General features: G+C 37.3%; 1 protein-coding gene and 1 non-coding gene across 2 annotated transcripts in view; both read left to right on the top strand.

Annotated features, from left to right (window-relative positions):
- The first annotated feature begins 805 nt into the window (after positions 1-805).
- On the top strand, positions 806-924 carry LOC145292396 (5S ribosomal RNA). Its single transcript, XR_013869589.1, has one exon. It is a non-coding gene; the product is annotated as a 5S ribosomal RNA (ribosomal RNA).
- An 873-nt stretch (positions 925-1,797) lies between these two features.
- Positions 1,798-19,511, top strand: part of LOC145292173 (mitochondrial uncoupling protein 4-like) — a 45,095-nt gene continuing 27,381 nt past the window's right edge. The window contains exons 1-2 of the mRNA XM_080138435.1: positions 1,798-1,953; positions 15,784-15,906. Of these exons, the coding sequence (XP_079994561.1) occupies positions 1,854-1,953; positions 15,784-15,906 (223 nt within the window). The 5' untranslated portion in view covers positions 1,798-1,853. The remainder of the gene's footprint in view (positions 1,954-15,783; positions 15,907-19,511) is intronic.

The following is a 19,511-nucleotide window of genomic DNA, read 5'->3' as shown; positions in this document are numbered from 1 at the left end:
AATCTTTATGTAAAAATAAGTATATCTTTCTCTAATTTGGTAATGAGCACTTTTGTGTAAAATAAACCTTGTTAAACTCATTGGATGTTTTCACCTTTGAACAATATTAACCTAGAATTGTATATATATATATATATATATATATATATATATATACTCGGGGTTTTTTTATATTCAAAAGTAATGGACTAATGAATTCAACGAGGTTGTTAGATAGTGCTCAATAAAAAGAGCTGATAATACTTGTTTATTGTTATATATTATTATAGGTTATTCATTGAACTTTTGAATAGTCAAGTCGCTGCCTGATGATATCTGTTGTTTGATTGAAACAAGTGGCTGTTTGTAGCAGCGGGATGTGAGCATGTTTATATAACAATAAACAAGTATATATATATATATATATAATTATTTTTTTACTATAATAATTAAATACCTACAGACACTAGTGTTTCATCCTTTCGGGATTCTTCAGTGCAGGGTGTCACGATTACTACCAGTCGAACGATTCGAACCCCGCGACACGAGACATCTCTGGCTCGATTAGCGGAGGCCGTATCCATTCGGCTACTATTAACCGTGTGAAATAGCGTTGAATTTTAAACATTTTAATTTAAATGTTCATTACGTCAGGCAGACAGTGATCAAATCATTATACGATGATCTACGCATAAGAGCTAAATTGACCGACTTTTAATTCAACAGAAAGTGCTCAACGATAAGAAACGAATTTCTTAAAGGGGCTGTCATAATTATTTTTTTACTATAATAATTAAATACCTACAGACACTAGTGTTTCATCCTTTCGGACGGCCATATCACGTTGAAAACACCGGTTCTCGTCCGATCACCGAAGTTAAGCAACGTAGAGCCTGGTCAGTACTTAGATGGGTGACCGCTTGGGAATACCAGGTGCTGTAAGCATTTCTATATATATATATATATATATATATATATATATATATATATATATAAAAGGTGAAACGATAAAATTGTGGCCCTAGAAAGGACGACATGATTTCATTTTCGTTTGATGAAAACCGGTTTTCTTTTTTTGTTGCAGACCATCTACTAGTTGGCCAGTTGTGTACAAATCCCAAGAGCGATAGGAGCCTTCTATTATGTCTGAAAGTGACACAATGTTCAACGAGTGAGATCAGAGATGCGCCACTGTACAACTCATGCTCTCTCTATGATCCATGTTATGGCAACAAGACTTTTGCTAGCACTCTCAAAATGCATCGCTGGATTGCCACAGATTAGAGGGACGTGCCCAGGGTGATGGTTTCTGGCCACGGTTATGGTCTTTTGGTGTTGTTTCAAGTGAGGGTCACATCATGCCACCCCACATCTTCAAAGTCACTTTGAAAGTCAACACCAAAGTGTACGTGGATGTGCTGAAGAGTGTGCTGATCCCCTGGTGCAATCAGGGGAAATCAGGAAACAATTCCCTATGTGTATGAAACGCGGAAAATTATATGTAGCTTAATTGCCATGTATTTCCATAACTTACTACCTAGGTACTCAAGTACTGAACACAATTAAAGTAAATACTGAAAATTGGTACCTAAAATATATCTCCTTATAACATTTTTTTGTGGATACATGAAGTAATTAATAATTATTTATATATTATATAATTATTACTTGTGTGTGCGTGTGTGTGTGTGTGTGTGTGTGTGTGTGTGTGTGCTGCTTTCTTTTTTGTGTCATTTTCACTTAAAGTTATAAACTCTACTTGTAATCCATGCGTGTAAACTTATTTCCCTCTGCCCCCCCCCCCCCCACTTGTCTCTGTTTATTTCTTATCGCAATTCGCCCTGTTCAGCAAAAAACGATCACTCGTGTTTAGCATGTCGAACTATGGAGCCAGCAGCGACGCTAGCAAGAAACGAAATACGTTTTTGTTTAAATATTTATTGTCATCAACTGCGGCTGTTGTGGCTGAGTCAGGTCAGTAGAATGTTTTTTTTTTTGTTTTTTTTTTTAATATAATTTTATTCACTTTTTTTTAATGGGTGTGTTTTTTATGCCTCAAATCCGACGATAACAACTGAAAGTTAACCACACTTTTGTGAAACCGGGGTTCCCGAAGCAGAAAAAAAATACTAATGTACTTACATTATTGCATTGCATTTTGTTATTGATGTTGTAAATTGTTGCTTTTTGAATTATTTTTTTATTTATTTATTTATTTTTTGAGTGGGAGTATTGCTCTCTAGTGTTTAATCAGTCACGTGGAATTGTTTTTGCAACGTGCACATTTTTGTTTTGTTTTTTACAAACTTTCAAAACTTTATTTTATTCTATCTGGGATCAATGATTTGCAAACAATTTACAAAAACAAATAAAATCTCCACGTGATAGGAAAAATAACGGTAAATTTATACAAATACCGTGACAGCGAATTAGTAGAAAAAAATGTACCCTAACCCTAACCCTAACCCTAACCCAGTTTTCAGATTCGTGTTCAGCACACCGAAACGTAACAGAATACGACGTAAAAGATTTTACTAATTCGCTGTCACGGTGTTTGTATAATAATACCAAAATAACACTAGAAAAAATTACGAAAAGTAATAAATAATTTACAAAAAACAAAAAGAAAGAAAAAGAAAAACCGGTTCCTGGTCCATACCCCCCTTTATATATATATATATATATATATATATATATATATATATATATATATATATATATTCGTCTTTCTTTTCAATTTTTTCATCGGATTATTACCGATTAGACGCTAGTCTACCAGATTATAAAAATAAAAAAATCAATTTTTTAATATTTGTAGGGGGTGCTCAATTTCTAATGCAACGTTATAGTAAATCGATCACCCATTTCAGAACCACTCGACGGTTTTAGGCCAAATTTCACGAATTTTGTAACTTGTTTTAAGCAGTTTGGACTTCTTTTTTTTTTTTTAAATTTCATCTGAACTTTGCCCTTTCCGATTATTTTATATATATATATTTATGGTTATTTACAAGTTTCGTCATTCATTTTTTTTTTTTTTTTTTTTTTTTTTTACATTTTCACGCCAAACAAGGCACATTGCCACTTTTATGCAGAGGGCTACTATCAGGGACATAAGCTACAGGGTTACTATGTGGGGAGTTGGGTAGCAAGATATCGGTTCACATTACACTTGAACTTCTGCATGTCAGTACAGTTGGGGAAGTAGGAACCCGGAAGGGAATTCCAAAGTCTAGCGGTTCTGGGGAAGAAACTACTGGAGTAGAAGGCTCTCTTACATCTAGGGATCTCAATTGTGATGGGGTGAGATTTTGCTGCTTGTCGGGTTTGTCAGAGGTATTTACGTTTAGGGGGTACAAGTGCTTGTAGTTCATCAGAGCATTCACCATTAAAATACTTGTAGAACAGGCAGAGGGATGCAATATCTCGTCGATGGGACTAAGGCTGAAGCTTAGATGACAGTTCAGGACCTATTAGGTTGACGACTCTTTTAAACCCTGTCCAGGAGTGAGAGACTAGTAGTGGATGCACCAGCCCAAATGTGACAATACTCTGTACATGGGCGAATGGTGACCTTATAGAGACACAGGAAACTTTCAGGCATAAGTAACTTTCTAGCACAGTAGAGAGAGCCCACCTTCTTCCCAGCAGCCTTGGCAATGCTCTCAATGTTCCAACTCATGTTCCCTGTGAACATTAGGCTGTTAAAAGAAGTACTTTCAGGTAACATGTCTTTGGCCATTCCTATTGGTGATAGAGAAGGTTTCTTGTAATTATTGAAGGAAACATTGAATGCGACCATCCATTTTTGTCCTCATTCCACTACAGATTGGAGGTCTTCTCGTGTTTCTGCCATTTCTTTAGATATGTGTTCATTGTTTTCCCCTCGTGCCTGTTATAGGGCATGGGCATGGTAACATCAGCAAATATACCCATCTCAGAAACAATTTTATCAGGGAGGCATCTATGAATATCAGGAATAATAAAGGTCCAAGGATAGACCCCTGAGGTACTCCCACATTTATATCACATTGTTTAGCTGTACAAATGTCGAGGACAACCTGGATTTTTTTCTTATTTAAGAAGGATTTAATTATGTTAAGTATTCTTCCAGTGATGCCATATGATCTGATTTTCCTGAGGAGACCATCATGCCATATCCTGTCAAAAGCCTTAGATATATCTAGGATTACTGCTCTACCCTACCAGTGACTTGTATATACATTCAGAGATTACAATTAGGATGTCTGCTGTGGAATTGGTTTGCCTAAATCCATATTGTTGGTCGATAAGTAGCTGTAAGGTGATGGACTAGAGCTTGGTTAATTATGGACTCAAATATTTTGGCGAAAAGCGGGAGGAGGCTATTAGGATGATAATTAAATGGGTCAGTTCTTTTGCTAGAATTCTTGAAAACTGATACCACAGAAGCAGTTTTCCAGCAGTCAGGAAAGAAGATTCTTTAAGGGATTTGCTGTGAAGTTTGGAGAGAACTGGAGCAACCTCGGCAGAGCATTTTTTAATAGCACAGCCGGGATGAGATCGGGTCTGTTAATGTAGACATTGGTTACCTCCCTTGCTTCAGTTACATGGTTACCTCCCTTGCTTGTGGTGATATAAATAGGAGTCGGCCATCTTGGTTTAGTCAGTTCGTTCGTACAGTTTAGACAGGCTACAAGTGTCTTGACAAATGGTAGCAGAGTTTTATAGGATGCATCCGTGCCAATTGATGAAAGTGAATAAAAACAACGAAAAAAGAACAAAAAAAGCTGAAATGCTGGGAAACACTACAGAAGGGAAGAATGAATACCTTACAGTTGAGGAGGAGGAGTTGCAGAATCAAGTGGTAGAAAGTGAAGATATAGACAGAGAAGAAGTTGTTGATAGTTCTACCAGTTTAAGAGATAAGACTGAAAAACCTGGCCGAAATAAGACCATAACTTATAAAATAAATGGAAGTGGGGAGTGGAAGAAAGGAAAGGTTATGTCAGTACAGCCTAAATCAACTGGCAAATATAGTCATTGGATCAATATAGAACCTGAGGATGAAAACGAGGATCAAGTTTGTATCAACTGGAATCATATTGATCATTGGAGAGAAGTGCCCCAATATACTGAACAGGAAAATGTAGTCCTGCTCACCGCTGAACAAGAGCAGTCGAAAGCTGTAATGGATGCCAAGCATAAAGAAAGTATTTGGTGACATTTATCGTGATGAAAATGTACCGGCAGTGAAATCAGAGCCCGAAATCGTCAACTATAATTATTCTAAACCGGGTAACAACAAAAGGCGTTTTCGTCGAGGACAATCTAATCCATGTGACCGAAGTGGAAACGTGTTGTTGTGTTACAAATGTCAGTCTCCGAACCATCTAATTAGAGAGTGTCCTAGAAATACGCCCAGGTTTACGGAAGCGACAGAACAAATACACATTACGTTGTTCATTCAAGAAAATATTTATTTGAACAGTACAAATGAAAAAATTTCAAATATTGTAAAGGAAACATTTGGAATTGCAGTCTTGGATTCTGCTTGTACTCGCACACTGGCTGGCGAAGTGTGGCTTGATGTTTATTTAGATACTTTAAATGAAAGTGACCTGCAACTAGTGAAGTATACGAACTCAGACCGGAGTTTTTGTTTTGGTGATGGAGTGGCTGTCACAGCAATTAAAGTTGCTAAATTTCCGGTTACACTCGGAGGTATAAGAGTTTATATCGAAGCAGATATTGTGAAAAACGACTTGCCTCTTCTATTAAGTCACAAATCAATGAAGACAGCAGGAATAGTGCTAGATTTCCGGAAAGATATGTGCTGGATTTTTGATAAATGTATTGAACTAAAGACCACAACTTCAGGGCACTATTGTCTCCCCTTAACAAATAAGTTGTTGGATCATAGTGGTACTAAGAACATTGTATTACATGTTCAGAATTTTGGTCAGTGTTCTTTCACAGAAAAAATAAAAAAAGCAGAAAAACTTCATCGACAGTTTGCTCATGCCTCGAAGGAAAAACTTGTTTCCTTGGTTAAAAAAAGTGTCAAATTCAATGACAAGGAATTTATAAAGGCGATTGAGGAGGTTTGTGAAAACTGTCAAATTTGCCTTAGATTTAAAAAAGCTCCACTGCGACCGGTTGTGGGATTGCCTCTTGGCAATAGATTTAATCACACAGTTTGCATGGATTTGAAAGAGTTCATCCACAATGAGGTGTGGATACTACATCTCATTGATGCCGCTACCAGGTATTCAGCGGCAACATTGATCAAAACAAAGAAGAAGGAGGAGATCATCAAAAACATCTTTATGATGTGGATTACCTATTTCGGATCTCCTGTTCGTTTTCTGAGTGATAATGGGGGTGAATTCAACAACAAACACTATAGACAGATGAATGAAAAACTCAACATAGAGACCTGTACTACTGCCGCAGAAAGTCCATTCAGCAACGGTACTGTAGAACGTCATAATTTGATAGTTGCTGAGGCAATGAAAAAAACAATTGACGATGAGAAGTGTGAACCTGAAATTGCCTTGGCATGGGCTATTTGTGCAAAAAATGCCCTCCTCAATTACTCTGGACACAGTCCAAATGAACTTGTATTCGGTTTCAATGTAAATACACCCTCAATTCTGACAGACCAGTTACCTGCTATGGAGTCCTCTACTACAAGTGACATGGTGAGAAAAAATTTAAATGCTCTCCATAGTGCAAGGAGAAACTTTTTGGAAGCTGAGTCCAGTGAGAGAATTAGGAGAGCTCTCAGGTCTAATGTCAGAACTTATGCTGATGAAGATTATGCTACCGGAGACCAAATCTATTATCGGAGGCAGGGTTTTAAAGGATGGCGTGGTCCAGCAAAAGTGTTAGGCAGAGAAGGCCAGTTTGTCTTAATCAGACATGGCGGAGCATTTTATAGGATGCATCCGTGCCAATTGATGAAAGTGAATAAAAACAACGAAAAAAGAACAAAAAAAGCTGAAATGCTGGGAAACACTACAGAAGGGAAGAATGAATACCTTACAGTTGAGGAGGAGGAGTTGCAGAATCAAGTGGTAGAAAGTGAAGATATAGACAGAGAAGAAGTTGTTGATAGTTCTACCAGTTTAAGAGATAAGACTGAAAAACCTGGCCGAAATAAGACCATAACTTATAAAATAAATGGAAGTGGGGAGTGGAAGAAAGGAAAGGTTATGTCAGTACAGCCTAAATCAACTGGCAAATATAGTCATTGGATCAATATAGAACCTGAGGATGAAAACGAGGATCAAGTTTGTATCAACTGGAATCATATTGATCATTGGAGAGAAGTGCCCCAATATACTGAACAGGAAAATGTAGTCCTGCTCACCGCTGAACAAGAGCAGTCGAAAGCTGTAATGGATGCCAAGCATAAAGAAATAAAAAACATGAACACCTATGAAGTATTTGAATGTGTGCCATACACAGGTCAAAAAACAATATCCACAAGATGGGTGATTACTGAAAAATTCAAGGATAATCAGAAAACAATGAAAGCTCGCCTTGTAGCACGAGGCTATGAAGAAAATAGTAATCTGAAAACGGACTCCCCAACATGAAGCCGTGAAGCTATGCGAATGGTCATGCTAACCGCATCAATAAAGAATTGGATGCTGCAGACCATAGATTTTACCTCAGCCTTTTTGCAAGGTGGTATTTTAGAGAGAGATGTGTACCTGAGGCCACCATCTGATGTTTGTCCTAAATCTCAAGTGTGGAAATTAAAAAGATGATGCATCTATGGATTGAATGATGCTCCACGGGCATGGTACAAGAGAGTTACTCAGGCTTTGATTGAATTAAAAGGAGTAGCAAGTGCTTATGATAATGCATTGTTTTTGTGGCATGATATTAAAGGAAATTTGACTGGAATTCTTGCTATGCACGTGGATGATTTTGTTTTCTGTGGAAACACAGTTTGAAAGGGATGTGATTGCAACATTGAAAGAAAAATTTAAGGTGGGATCTCATGAAAGTGGAACATTCAAATATGTTGGACTGAATGTTAATCAACAGGAAAATGGGATCACTGTAGAACAAGATCTATATGTATCTTCCATATCTCCAATAGAAATAAGCAAAGGGAGGATACTGAGGAAAAATGATGAACTGAATGAAGAAGAAAAGCATGAGTTGAAGAGACTTGCAGGTCAGATGATGTGGGTTTCAACTCAAACACGCCCTGATATAGCTTTTGATGTGTGTAAAATGAGCAACACTGGAAAGCATCCCAAAGTAAAAGCCTTATTTGAGGCGAATAAAGCCTTGTCAAAATTGAAATCCAAGAAGGGTTCTATAACATTTCCAAAATTGGGAAAGCCCTCAGATTTACACATTTTGTGTTATACTGATGCCTCTTATGCCAGTCTGGAAGATGGATCTTCACAGGGTGGTTTTGTTGTCTTTATTGGAGGAAGTACTGACAAAATGGCCCCCATGTGTTGGGCGTCAAAGAAATTGGACAGAGTGACAAAAAGCCCATTGGCCTCAGAGACTCTTGCTCTGAATGAGGGAGCTGATGCTGGTGTTTTGACTGCGGTTATGATACAAGAGGTATTTCAGTTATCTAAATTGCCAGACGTTCTCTGCAAGACAGATAATGCATCACTTGTGGAGACATTGAATTCCAACAATCTGGTAAGCGATCGACGATTGAGAATAGATGTAGCAAGGCTGAAGGAAATGAAGAGTAGAGGAGAGATACAGATAGAATGGATCAAGGGTTGTGATCAGGTCTCTGATTGTTTGACCAAGGCAGGAGCTTCGTCTGAGCTTCTAAGGGACTTGTTAAATCAGAAATAAATTATTCACTTGAGGACAGCAGCAATGTTAATGTAGACATTGGTTACCTCCCTTGCTTCAGTTACATGGTTACCTCCCTTGCTTGTGGTGATATAAATAGGAGTCGGCCATCTTGGTTTAGTCAGTTCGTTCGTACAGTTTAGACAGACTACAAGTGTCTTGACAGGGTCTACATGCTTTTGTGGTGTTTAGGTTTTTTATGATACCATGCACCTGAGCAGGGGTGATTTTCAGATTATCTAGTTTGGCATCTGTCTGCACAAGAAAGTCACGAAGGGAGTGGTTTGCTGGGTCCAATGTTGAGTTTGAGGCAAACTGACTGGTAAGCATGTTAGCCTTCTCAGTTGCCGTGCAAACAACCTCATGATTGTTTAATAGTGGGGGAATTTTTGATTGCCCATTATTTACTACACTGTTGTAGATTTTCCAAAAATTATGGTTTCCTAATTTCTGTGCTTCAATGCATTTCTGGTGATTTCAGTATATTCTCTCTTAGCTGTCGCTATTTGTCTCTTACAATTACTTCTAGCTTCTATAAACTTCTATCTGTTTGAACTGGACTTATGTCGGTTAAATATGTGGTATGCATGCTGCCTTTGAGCAATGGCAGCTGCACAAGTAAAAGTAAACCATTGGGGAGAGTGGGGTTTACTATGGAATTTCCATGTGGGAACGTGCTTCAATTACCATTTTGAACCATTTAGTGGTCCTATTTGTGCACTGTTCAGCAGGAAGAGAAAAAATATTTCCCCATGAGGCATCTCTGATGAAATCCCTGATGGTTTCCCAGTCAGCCTTTTTATAATACCTCGTTGTTTTGAGCAATGGCTCTTCAGTTTTGGGTTGAGAATTTAGGGGGATTTCTACCATTATCACAGTGTGATCAGCATTCCAAAGTGGGCTGTGGGTATTCTTACACAATCATCAGGAACTGGTCAGAAAAAAATCTAGAAGTGAGGCATGTTGATCTTGCTGGTCTGGGAAACATGTCGGAAATGTAACCGTCTGTAATAGGGAATGAGATATGGAGAAGCTATGTGTTGTGTTACCAGCTGCATCTGTGTGAGTAGAGAATTCAAGCCAATTACTGTGGTGGACACTGAAGTCACCAAATACATGTATTTGTGCGCTAGTATCGAGGGAGAGTGCTGCATTTATGCAATCAGAGACTTTGTGTATTAACGTACAGTCCTGGATCGAGGGAGAGCGGTAGAGAAAATATAAGTAGCTTATGTTATGTTGCATGTTAAGTCTGAAGCACATAAAGACATTTGTAAATGCAAGCCTTAAGAGAGAAAGCGAGTTGGTTTTGTTTTGTTTTGTTTAATCATAATTATTGCTTTAACTGTCATTTTATTTCATTTAAAAGTTTTAGTTAGGGTGAGAGGTGCTGCACAAGTAGTTGTGAAGAATACCAGACATGCAGCACAAGTAGACCGTTAGCCGACTCTTCATTTACAAGATTGTGGCCTCAGGGAAAGCCCACCGGAGATAAGTTCAGGGTCCCTTTCCATGTGCAACATGGTACTACAATCACCCGAATATTATACACCTGTTGATGGAGCAGCTGCTCTAAGCACTCCCAAAGAGTTAGGGCTTCTGTACTATCAGTCGGAAACAGCAGCCAGGAACTGTCAATCCAGTACTATCAACCCATTAGACAAAAGTTAACCTAATCCAATTGCACTGGCACTTCAACAACCCCACAGTGCCCAGTTTAGGAGGATGAGATGTAGCGGGAGGGGGGAAAAACAGCGTTCATTGCCCTAGTCAGGAAACAAGGTCGACCACTGGGTGTTTCTGTTGGGTCCATGTGATAGCACCTCTGTGCCTGGCTAATAAGCAAAGGAGTATGAAAGCCAGGCGATAGACAGAGCCTATCTACTCCTTAAGCAGTTTAGGTTTGAAAACTGGTAATTTGTTTGAGTCACCAGCTCTAGGAAGGTTGTCATCCAGGACTGAAGAGGCCTCCCTCCCCTAGGTTTAGCTTCAGAGTTTTCCTTCTCCTAGATGGATGACCTGGGAAAATCTATGGGTCCATCAGCACTGAGAGGGTTTGCCCCACACCTGGGTCCTAAACCAGGTATTTCTGCAACCCTCCGCATGGGTAGTTAATGTTAATGGGTTAGTTAGTAGAGGTTATATATCTACTGAAAAGTTACACTCCTCAAAGTGATTAAAAAGGACATTACTATGCTTTCCATTTCATTGTTACTGGAAGAGGAGATAAGTAAAAATTCATGCAGTGGAAGTAACTAAATTTGAAACGGGTTGGTTTGAGAAAGAAGAGTTTATATATGGTTAAGATATTGTTCATATGTTAGTTTAGGAATAGGATAACATGTTAAAGTATGATTAAATTGATATTAGGAATTAAAATAAAATTTGGTGGTCAAACTTTGAATATTTAAGACGACAGGAGGATAAGATGTATATTCGATATAGATACAAGTAACGACATATTTATGATTTGAAGTACAATTCAGTACAGGTATGACTAGAAAATAAAGTATAAGCTATGGCGTATTCTTTAATCATAATTAAGTATAGATAGATATATGCCATGTTTTCTGTAGATATGATTATATGGAAATTGTACCTATTTACTATGCCTCCTCACGGGACAGAGTTAGACGCCAGGGTCGTTTTTTAATGTGGAGAAAAAGGTACAAAAATAAAAAATTGTCTCAGTCGTGAAGGACTGATCCTCTACCGAAAGAGAACAAGAAATGGAAGTGCAGCATCTGAAGAACAGATACTACACTTTGATCTTGAACAAATTTGACTTCTAATGAAGGAAGATAACTTCACCTTTCGTTTTAAATCCGGAAATTTGTATTTTGCATAACAAAGAGTATCGGTTCAGTTTTTTGTATTAATTATTGTAATAAAATCTCCTATCAAAGGGAAAGAGATATAAAGAGTTGCTATTTAATATTGATCACTTTAAATCTAAGTACACGACTATGGCTAGTAAGTATCTATTTTATAGCTTAGATAAAGAGTAAGTATATACTCGAATGCATGCTTTAGCAGTAGAAATCTATAGATGTTAAGTCTTAATCGATTTCTAAAACGTCACTCTGCTAAGGTTAAGGGTTGAGAGCTAACCCCTCTCCTAAGGTATGTGGCCCTGTATATGACCTTAAATTATATCCGATGGTGTGGCCCCAGCTTGCGGGCTTTAGGGAGTGTGGAGCCACCCTTTAATTGCCATTGCTCCCAGGTTCACTCTGACCCGGAGTAGTAGTACCTATTAGGGTGCCAACTATGGGTTAAATAGAAACCGACTTGAAAAAAAGCAAATATATTAAAAAAAATTTCTTCAAATTCACTGAATTTGGCATTAAATAACCTGAAAAGGGTTGATATGCTATAAAACAAAAACAACCAACCAACGTAAGGTACATGCAATGAATTAGATTTAATGGCAGCTTGGGAAGGAGAGCAATTGGTTAGTTTTCAGGAGAGAGGATTTTAACTTACAGAATACAGTATAATTACATACCAGGATATAGAGTTTTGGGTAGAGTTTAGGAGTAAAAAAAAAAGAAAATGGAATTTTGTTTAACATTCAAAACAAACAAAGGTAGTCGTCTTGGAGGTAAACTATCTATTGGATATAATTGGATATACGTAACATGGAGCAGGTGAATTCTGGTCCTGGAATCTGGTAAAACCAAGAAAACACAAGAAAGATATACTATAATGGTCAATTGGGCAGATGAGAATTAATATTCTTAATAACTTTATTGAATCCATTAATAATAAATCAAATTAATATTCTTAATCACTTTATTGAATCTATTAATAATAAATCAAATTAATATTCTTAATCACTTTATTGAATCCATTAATAATAAATCAAATTAATATTCTTAATCACTAACTCAATGTTTGACAGGTAAAGAGAATTTTATGGCATATTCGAATATCTATGTATCTCATATAGAGATTCAAGTGTTAACATCCAGAAAGTGGTTCCCTTGGTTTCTGGAGAATTTTGATTGAAGTGAAATAAAACAAAAACTTCCACATGACATCTCCAATTCTATAGGCGTTGATAGTATCCATTAATCCAACAATCTCCCCTTTGACATTTCAGAGATGTTGGTTACTTTCTCTACTTTTTAATACAGTAGAACCCCGGAATACAGTAGCCCCATATACGTTTTTTTCAGGTTACAATGTGGAATACAATGTTTTTACGGGCCCTGGTTATGGTATTTGCCCCGCCTTACGTTGTTACTTATAATGGTATTTGGTTATATATTTGATTATATACATGTGTATTATATACTCTACTGTATTTTGTTACTAATTTTTTATGTGATATCCCGGAGTTTTGCTGTAGTTTTAAGATATGCTAGATTGTTACTAATTTTTAATATGGACTGTATAAAATTTTGCTTAGGCTCTGCCATACGGCGATTTCACCAACCCCGAAATGGATCAATGCAATATCCCGGGTTTCTACTCTATAATCCTTTTTTAAAATTTTTGTACACAGTGGTCACCACTTATTAAGGCCCGGAAGCCACTCAGGGATAAGGGTTATTGCAAGTACATTACGTTAGTGTGGAGATTTGATGAAGTGTTTACTTAAGGAGGCGGTTCATTAGGAATTTGTTAACGTTGGACTTGAACACATCCAAATTGTAGTCCGGTGGGAAGCAGGCAGACGGAACAGAGTTCCACAGGCGTGCAGTTCTAAGAAAGAAGCTTTGTTCATGGAATCCACGTTTTGATTTAGGCACAGATAAAGAGTGAGGGAAATTTTTCACAGTGGATTCAGCTAGACGGGTGTTTTTCGTGAAAGATTGGCAAGGGGGGACCAGAGATTGGAGCTCAGACGAGCACCTGCCATGGAAATAACGATAAAACAAGGATAGGCTCGCAACGTCTCTTCTGTGGGAGAGAGGTTGCAGGGAATAGAAAAGCGCATCCACCACTAAGCCACGAAGTCTATTTTGTACTCTGTCAAGGCAATATAGGCTATTTTTAGCAGCTCCTGCCCAGATATGGCAGCAGTATTCCATCCTTGGATGTACTTGGCTTTTATATAGATAGAGAATTGCATCAGTAGTGAGATATCTTCTGAAGCGGTAGAAGGATCCCACTATCTTTCCAGCGACCTTGGTAACAGACTTGATGTATGTGTTCCATTTCAGATCAGGAGTAAAGGTCAAACCCAGAAGCTTGTCAAAACACGGGGCCTCTCCCAGACGAAACCCATCCATCCCAATTGATGCCAGATAGGTATCAGAGCGTTGATGATGTAAGGATAGGAGTTTGGTTTTAGATGCATTAAAGGTAACCAGCCACGTCTTCCCCCACTGAACCACGCGTTCGAGATCAGAGGAGAGAGAATCAGAGAGAACTTTGTCATTTACAGCCTTTGACGTGTTGCCGTAGATGGTCGTGTCATCAGCATAGATGTCAACGAATGATTTAAGTATGTGTTTAGGGAGGTCATTGATGTAGATCAGGAAGCGAGTTGGACCCAGGACTGACCCCTGAGGGACTCCAGCATTAATACTGCAGGCGTCTGATTTTTGTCCATCGACCACTACTCTTATGAGCCTATCGGAGAGAAATGATTTAATGATTGAGAAAACATTTCCAGTTATACCGTAGCTGGAAATCTTGTGAAGTAGACCCTTATGTCATACCTTGTCGAAGGCCTTTGATATGTCGAGAGCAATTGCCCTAGAAAGGAAGCCTTTGTCAAGAGATTCACTAATCCTATGAGATATAACCGTCAGCACATCTGCGGTAGATCTTGCAGAGCGGAAACCATATTGTGTGTCACTTAGAAGGTTATTTCTGCTGAGGTGGTTGACTATTTCTCTATTTAATATGGATTCCAGCAACTTACTCATAACACACAGGAGACTTATTGGTCTGTACTGAGAGGGAGATGACTTATCACCTGAATTCTTAAATACAGGGAAAACTGATGAGGTCTTCCAGGGAGTCGGAAAGCACTTCTCCTTAAGGCAGCTTTTAAACAGTTTCGTAAGTATGGGAGCAAGTTCTGATTGAAGCTTTTTTAACACTATAATTGGGATGCCATCAGGGCCAGTTGCTTTACTGGAATCAAGGTTCTTGATTAGCTTGGCGACCTCATGCAGGGATATTTGTATGTTACCTAGCTTGTTCTGTGTTATAGGAGGAAATATGGAGAGTTGATAGCCTCCGTCGCATAGGGTAGAATTAGCTGCAAAGTTCTTTGCAAATAGTTTGGCCTTGTCTGATGCTGACGAGATGACCTCTGGTCCATTGATAATGGTTGGGATGGAGCGCACACTTCTGTTCAGGATCCTATTTGTTATTTGCCAAAACTGGTAGGAACCAAGCCACTGATCAGCTACCTTGGATTTAACAGACTGGGCATATAGCTCTCTTGCATTTTTTATTACTCTTTTACAGTGGTTGCTGGCAGTCCTGAAAGCAGCTTTAGTCCTAGTGCATCTATTACGTTGGTAGCTATGGAAAAAGTGATTTCTGTGTGCAATGGCAGCAGCACATTCTGGGGAGAACCATGGCTGGCTGTTAGGTTTTTGTTGGAATTTTTTAGATGGTATGAATTGGTCTATGCCTACAATTAACCATTCGGTCAGATCTGATACTATAGAGGACACTTCCTTTTTAAACATGGAATGCAGAGGTAAATCAGATATGAATGTATGGAAGCTATCCCAGTCAGCCATAGAGTATCGGTATACAGTACGGTGGAGGGGTACATCTGGGGACTTATTACATTTTGTTTTTATCTTAACTGATACGACAGAGTGGTCAGAGGATCCTAGAGGAGAATGAACGGAACATGAACATAGCTCAGGGGAAGTTGAGAGAAAAAGGTCTTGGAGGCTTGCATATTGACCGAGTGTATCGGGCACACGGGTGGGTTCGCGAACAATCTGAGTGAGGTAATAAGCAATCTTGGTTAATTTTATTTTTTATGCTTTTTTTCAGTTACCTATCCCTTGGACTTGACCAAAACTCGACTCCAAATTCAAGGCGAACAAGCAGCATCCAAAGCAGCAGCTACAACCCAACAGCCATACAGAGGAATGATCAAAACTGCTATTGGAATTGGCAGGTGTCTTTTAATTTGTTATTACTTCCAAGTTGTGGAATGAGTTAAAATAACAAAAAAAAAAGATTTTTAGGACATGCCCATTTAATCCATGTACAAGTCAGAAAAGCATTTCTTGCAAGGCATGAAAATGGTTAAAAAAATGTCTTTTTTTATAAACTTTGAAAATTAATAAATTTCAAATTTAAATATTGTAACTTTATTTTTAAAGTACATCTTTATAAACTTTACAAAGTAAAATATAAAAAAATTAATTTATAAAAATTCCCTTGGGTTTATTTGATGCACATTTTATTGAGCATTTTCATAAATAAATTTATCTATTATTTAGCAATTAATGATATAGATATATAATTTTTTAAAAAGTGCAACAAAGTTAAAGTTTTATATTTTACTTTGTAAAATTTATAAAAGTAAACTTTGAAAGTTAATAAATTTCAAATTAAAGCTTGTACCTTTGTTTTTAAAGTTTATAAAACCATTTTGTTTAACCATTTTCATGCCTTGCAAGAAATGCTTTTTTAATTTGTATCTCATTTTTTAAGATTATATTTTACTTCATGTTTTAGTTTATATTAAAAAAGATTAATATGTTTTGCATGCTTGTAACAAGTTGAAATTTTTTTGTTTTAATATTCTACTTGGTTGAAAAAGTAGTGTTTTGGGTACTCTTGCTTAATTTGACCCGGATTCTCAGGAATTCCCGTCAAGCATGGATTAGGCGAGACCGGCAATTATCGGTTTAAGCCAAGCGTTGTAACAGATGCAGACTAATTTTAAAACAAACAAATCGGAAAAAAATACAAATTGCTGTGGAAACAAATATAGTTGTCTATGAATGAAATCTCAAGGTGCCAAGTCATTGAAGTATATGTAATTTGCATACATGTGATAGTAACATGTGATAGCAAAGGTTATAGAAAGCCAAATTATGTCAATGGGAGATCGAGGAATGCATTTGTGTTGAAAGGAAATCAACATATTGCGAGGATTTTTGAGGCAGCAATCTATAAATATAAAGCGAAAATGTATGTATGTTTGCATGTGTGTTCGCTTTTTCTGTATGTCTACAAAAGGCTTTTTTCAGAGAAGCGGTCGCTCGCCTAACAACTTTTTAAAACTTTTTATATCACATATAAATCGTAATATCTCAGAGTTAACAACGAAGCTCGCCTGTCTATTTAATTTGCTCGATTTCAGGAAGATAAATATTCAACATTTGTCGCTCGCCGCATGTGGCTTAGTCTTTTTCCTATAACATCTTGGGGGGGAAAAAAAAAAAAAAAAAAAAAGCGTTCAGCAGTAAATGAAATACTATCCCGCAGTCAAACTTGACCCCATTAACTCATTAAAACGGGCACCTGCCAAATCCAAGTAATTAAATAAATTCAAACATGTTTCCGTTAGCATCTCACGGTGGGGCAATTGTTAACGTCGCACGTTTTTTTTTTCACACTTTAATTTACAACTTTGCCTCAAGGGTTCGGGTTTGATCCTCATACTTACCTACCAAAACATTTTTTTAACCCCACCCCCACCCCCGCAGTTTCCACACACACCTCCAAACACCCGGGCAACGCTGGGTACCCCTTGCTTACTGGAGAAGAGAGAGAAGTGTGCAAGAAAACGTCTACTGATTGTGGATTACATTATTTTTTAGACTGCAACAACAACTATATAGCCAAATTTTTTATTACTTTTATCTGTTTTATAAATCTCAGTTGTCGGTGTGTTTGGATATCCGCTAAAAACTTTTGTCATCCGCATCGTACAAGCACGAACGCAGCATTATTAGAAAGAGTGATCTCTCAGACACATAATATTGAAAAATTGGAAAACATTGTCAATTATTTCGTGTAGAAATGTCATTTTGTTTGAAGGGCGGTCACATAAAAACTTTGCTTTCAATGCAGTTTGCAAACCATGCATGTGCAAATGATTGTTATGTTCTTTCGTTTTAAAATGCTCAAATTGCATCGATAATGTGTTTGCTTACTAAATTAAAGTATGCAAGTTCGCGCCTAGCATGCACCATTTTTGTTGGGTTTTTTTTCTGCTTACAAAATTTTGTTTTTGATTTTGTTTCTGGCTGATGGCACCCAGGTCTGTTTTTTTTTTCTTTTTTTTTTAACGACCAGGCAACACCCCAATCTCCCTCACCACTGCCCCTGTTGTCGCAATTTTTTTTTAATTAAAATATCATATTAAAGTGGATCTTACAATCGAGCAACGGATTGCTTGTTTCAATATATAACTAGCTGCCCTTGGTAGCTAAATAAGAATGTTATTTCATCAGGATCCGTAAAATGAAGAATTACTGCATATTGATTCATGGATAGTTCCAACAGAACCATGTGCATCATTACTTCGCATAACCTTGATACAAAAACAAAAAGACAGACATTTTGCTCATGAGGAAAAAAAACCCCCAAAAAACTATTTCATTTTTTATTTATTTGCAGGCTATTATCCTCATCTTTCATTTGTTTTGGCCAACTATTCCTCTGGCCTTCATGAGGTTGTTAACAGTAACGGGATAGGAATGCTGAATCTTTAACTGTATCTTCAATAATTACTGCCTTCCATAGTTATTGTCATCTCACCACATTTTTTACCAATTAATCCTCTGGTCGGCTTTGGGTAGGATTAAAACCGCTATCTTCACACAATGCTGGCACAGTGGATAGACATTGAATCTCTACAGTTCCAGGTGAACCTTGTCTGAAGATAGCGGTTTCAATCCTACCCAAAGCCAGCCAGAGGATTAGTTGACCAAAACGTGCTGGAACGACAACAACTATGAAGATACAGTTAAAGATTTAACATTCCTATCTCGTTGCGATTAAAAACCTGACGAAGGCCAGGGGAATAGTTAGCTGAAACATCATGAAACAACAACTACAAAGATGAGGATAATAGTCCGCAAATAAATAAATAAAAAATATACAAATCACTCGTCTCAAAAAGAATTCCAATAATTAAATAATATAAAGGATACGATGTTATCCAAAATTAAAAAAAAAAAATATTTGCATCTTAACATGTTTCCAAAACAGTTTATTTATTCAAAGTTTTTAATTTTTAATTTTAATGATGCTTCTAAGAGCTTATCAATTTCAATATATACTAGCAAGCTGCCCAGTCGAAAATATGCATAAATATTATATTTTAATTCATACAGAAACTGAGCCATGTGCATGCAAGTATTGTTTTTTTTTTCTAAATAGTTCACTTCTTGTAAAGTAAAAAAACAAAAATACTCAAGCTAAGATCGAAACCTAAGGATAGTGAGTTATGTATGATAACCATTAGGCCAGCGTGAGACGACAAGTGTTTTCAAACAATCTTATTCTTAATATAAAGAAGCTGTCATGTTTCACTATGATGCATGCGCATTCATGAAACAATTTGCAAACAGATAAGTCGATGACCCCTGTGTACCAATTTTTCAAATTTTACTCCTTAGCAGCCCATTTTTCTGGATGAAAACTGATTAAAAAGTTTGCCGCATGTTTCAAATTTCAAGTCTGGAGATCAAATATTCGTTGAGTATATAGGTTGAGAAATGTCCTCATGCACACACATTCTCACTTTTATAGATATG

The sequence above is a fragment of the Euprymna scolopes genome, chromosome 13 (assembly GCF_053919585.1).
Source record: "Euprymna scolopes isolate OS-2025 chromosome 13, ASM5391958v1, whole genome shotgun sequence".
In the NCBI taxonomy this organism is placed as follows: domain Eukaryota; kingdom Metazoa; phylum Mollusca; class Cephalopoda; order Sepiida; family Sepiolidae; genus Euprymna; species Euprymna scolopes.
The sequence above is the reverse complement of the archived record's forward strand: the minus strand, read 5'-3'. Positions and strand labels throughout refer to the sequence as shown.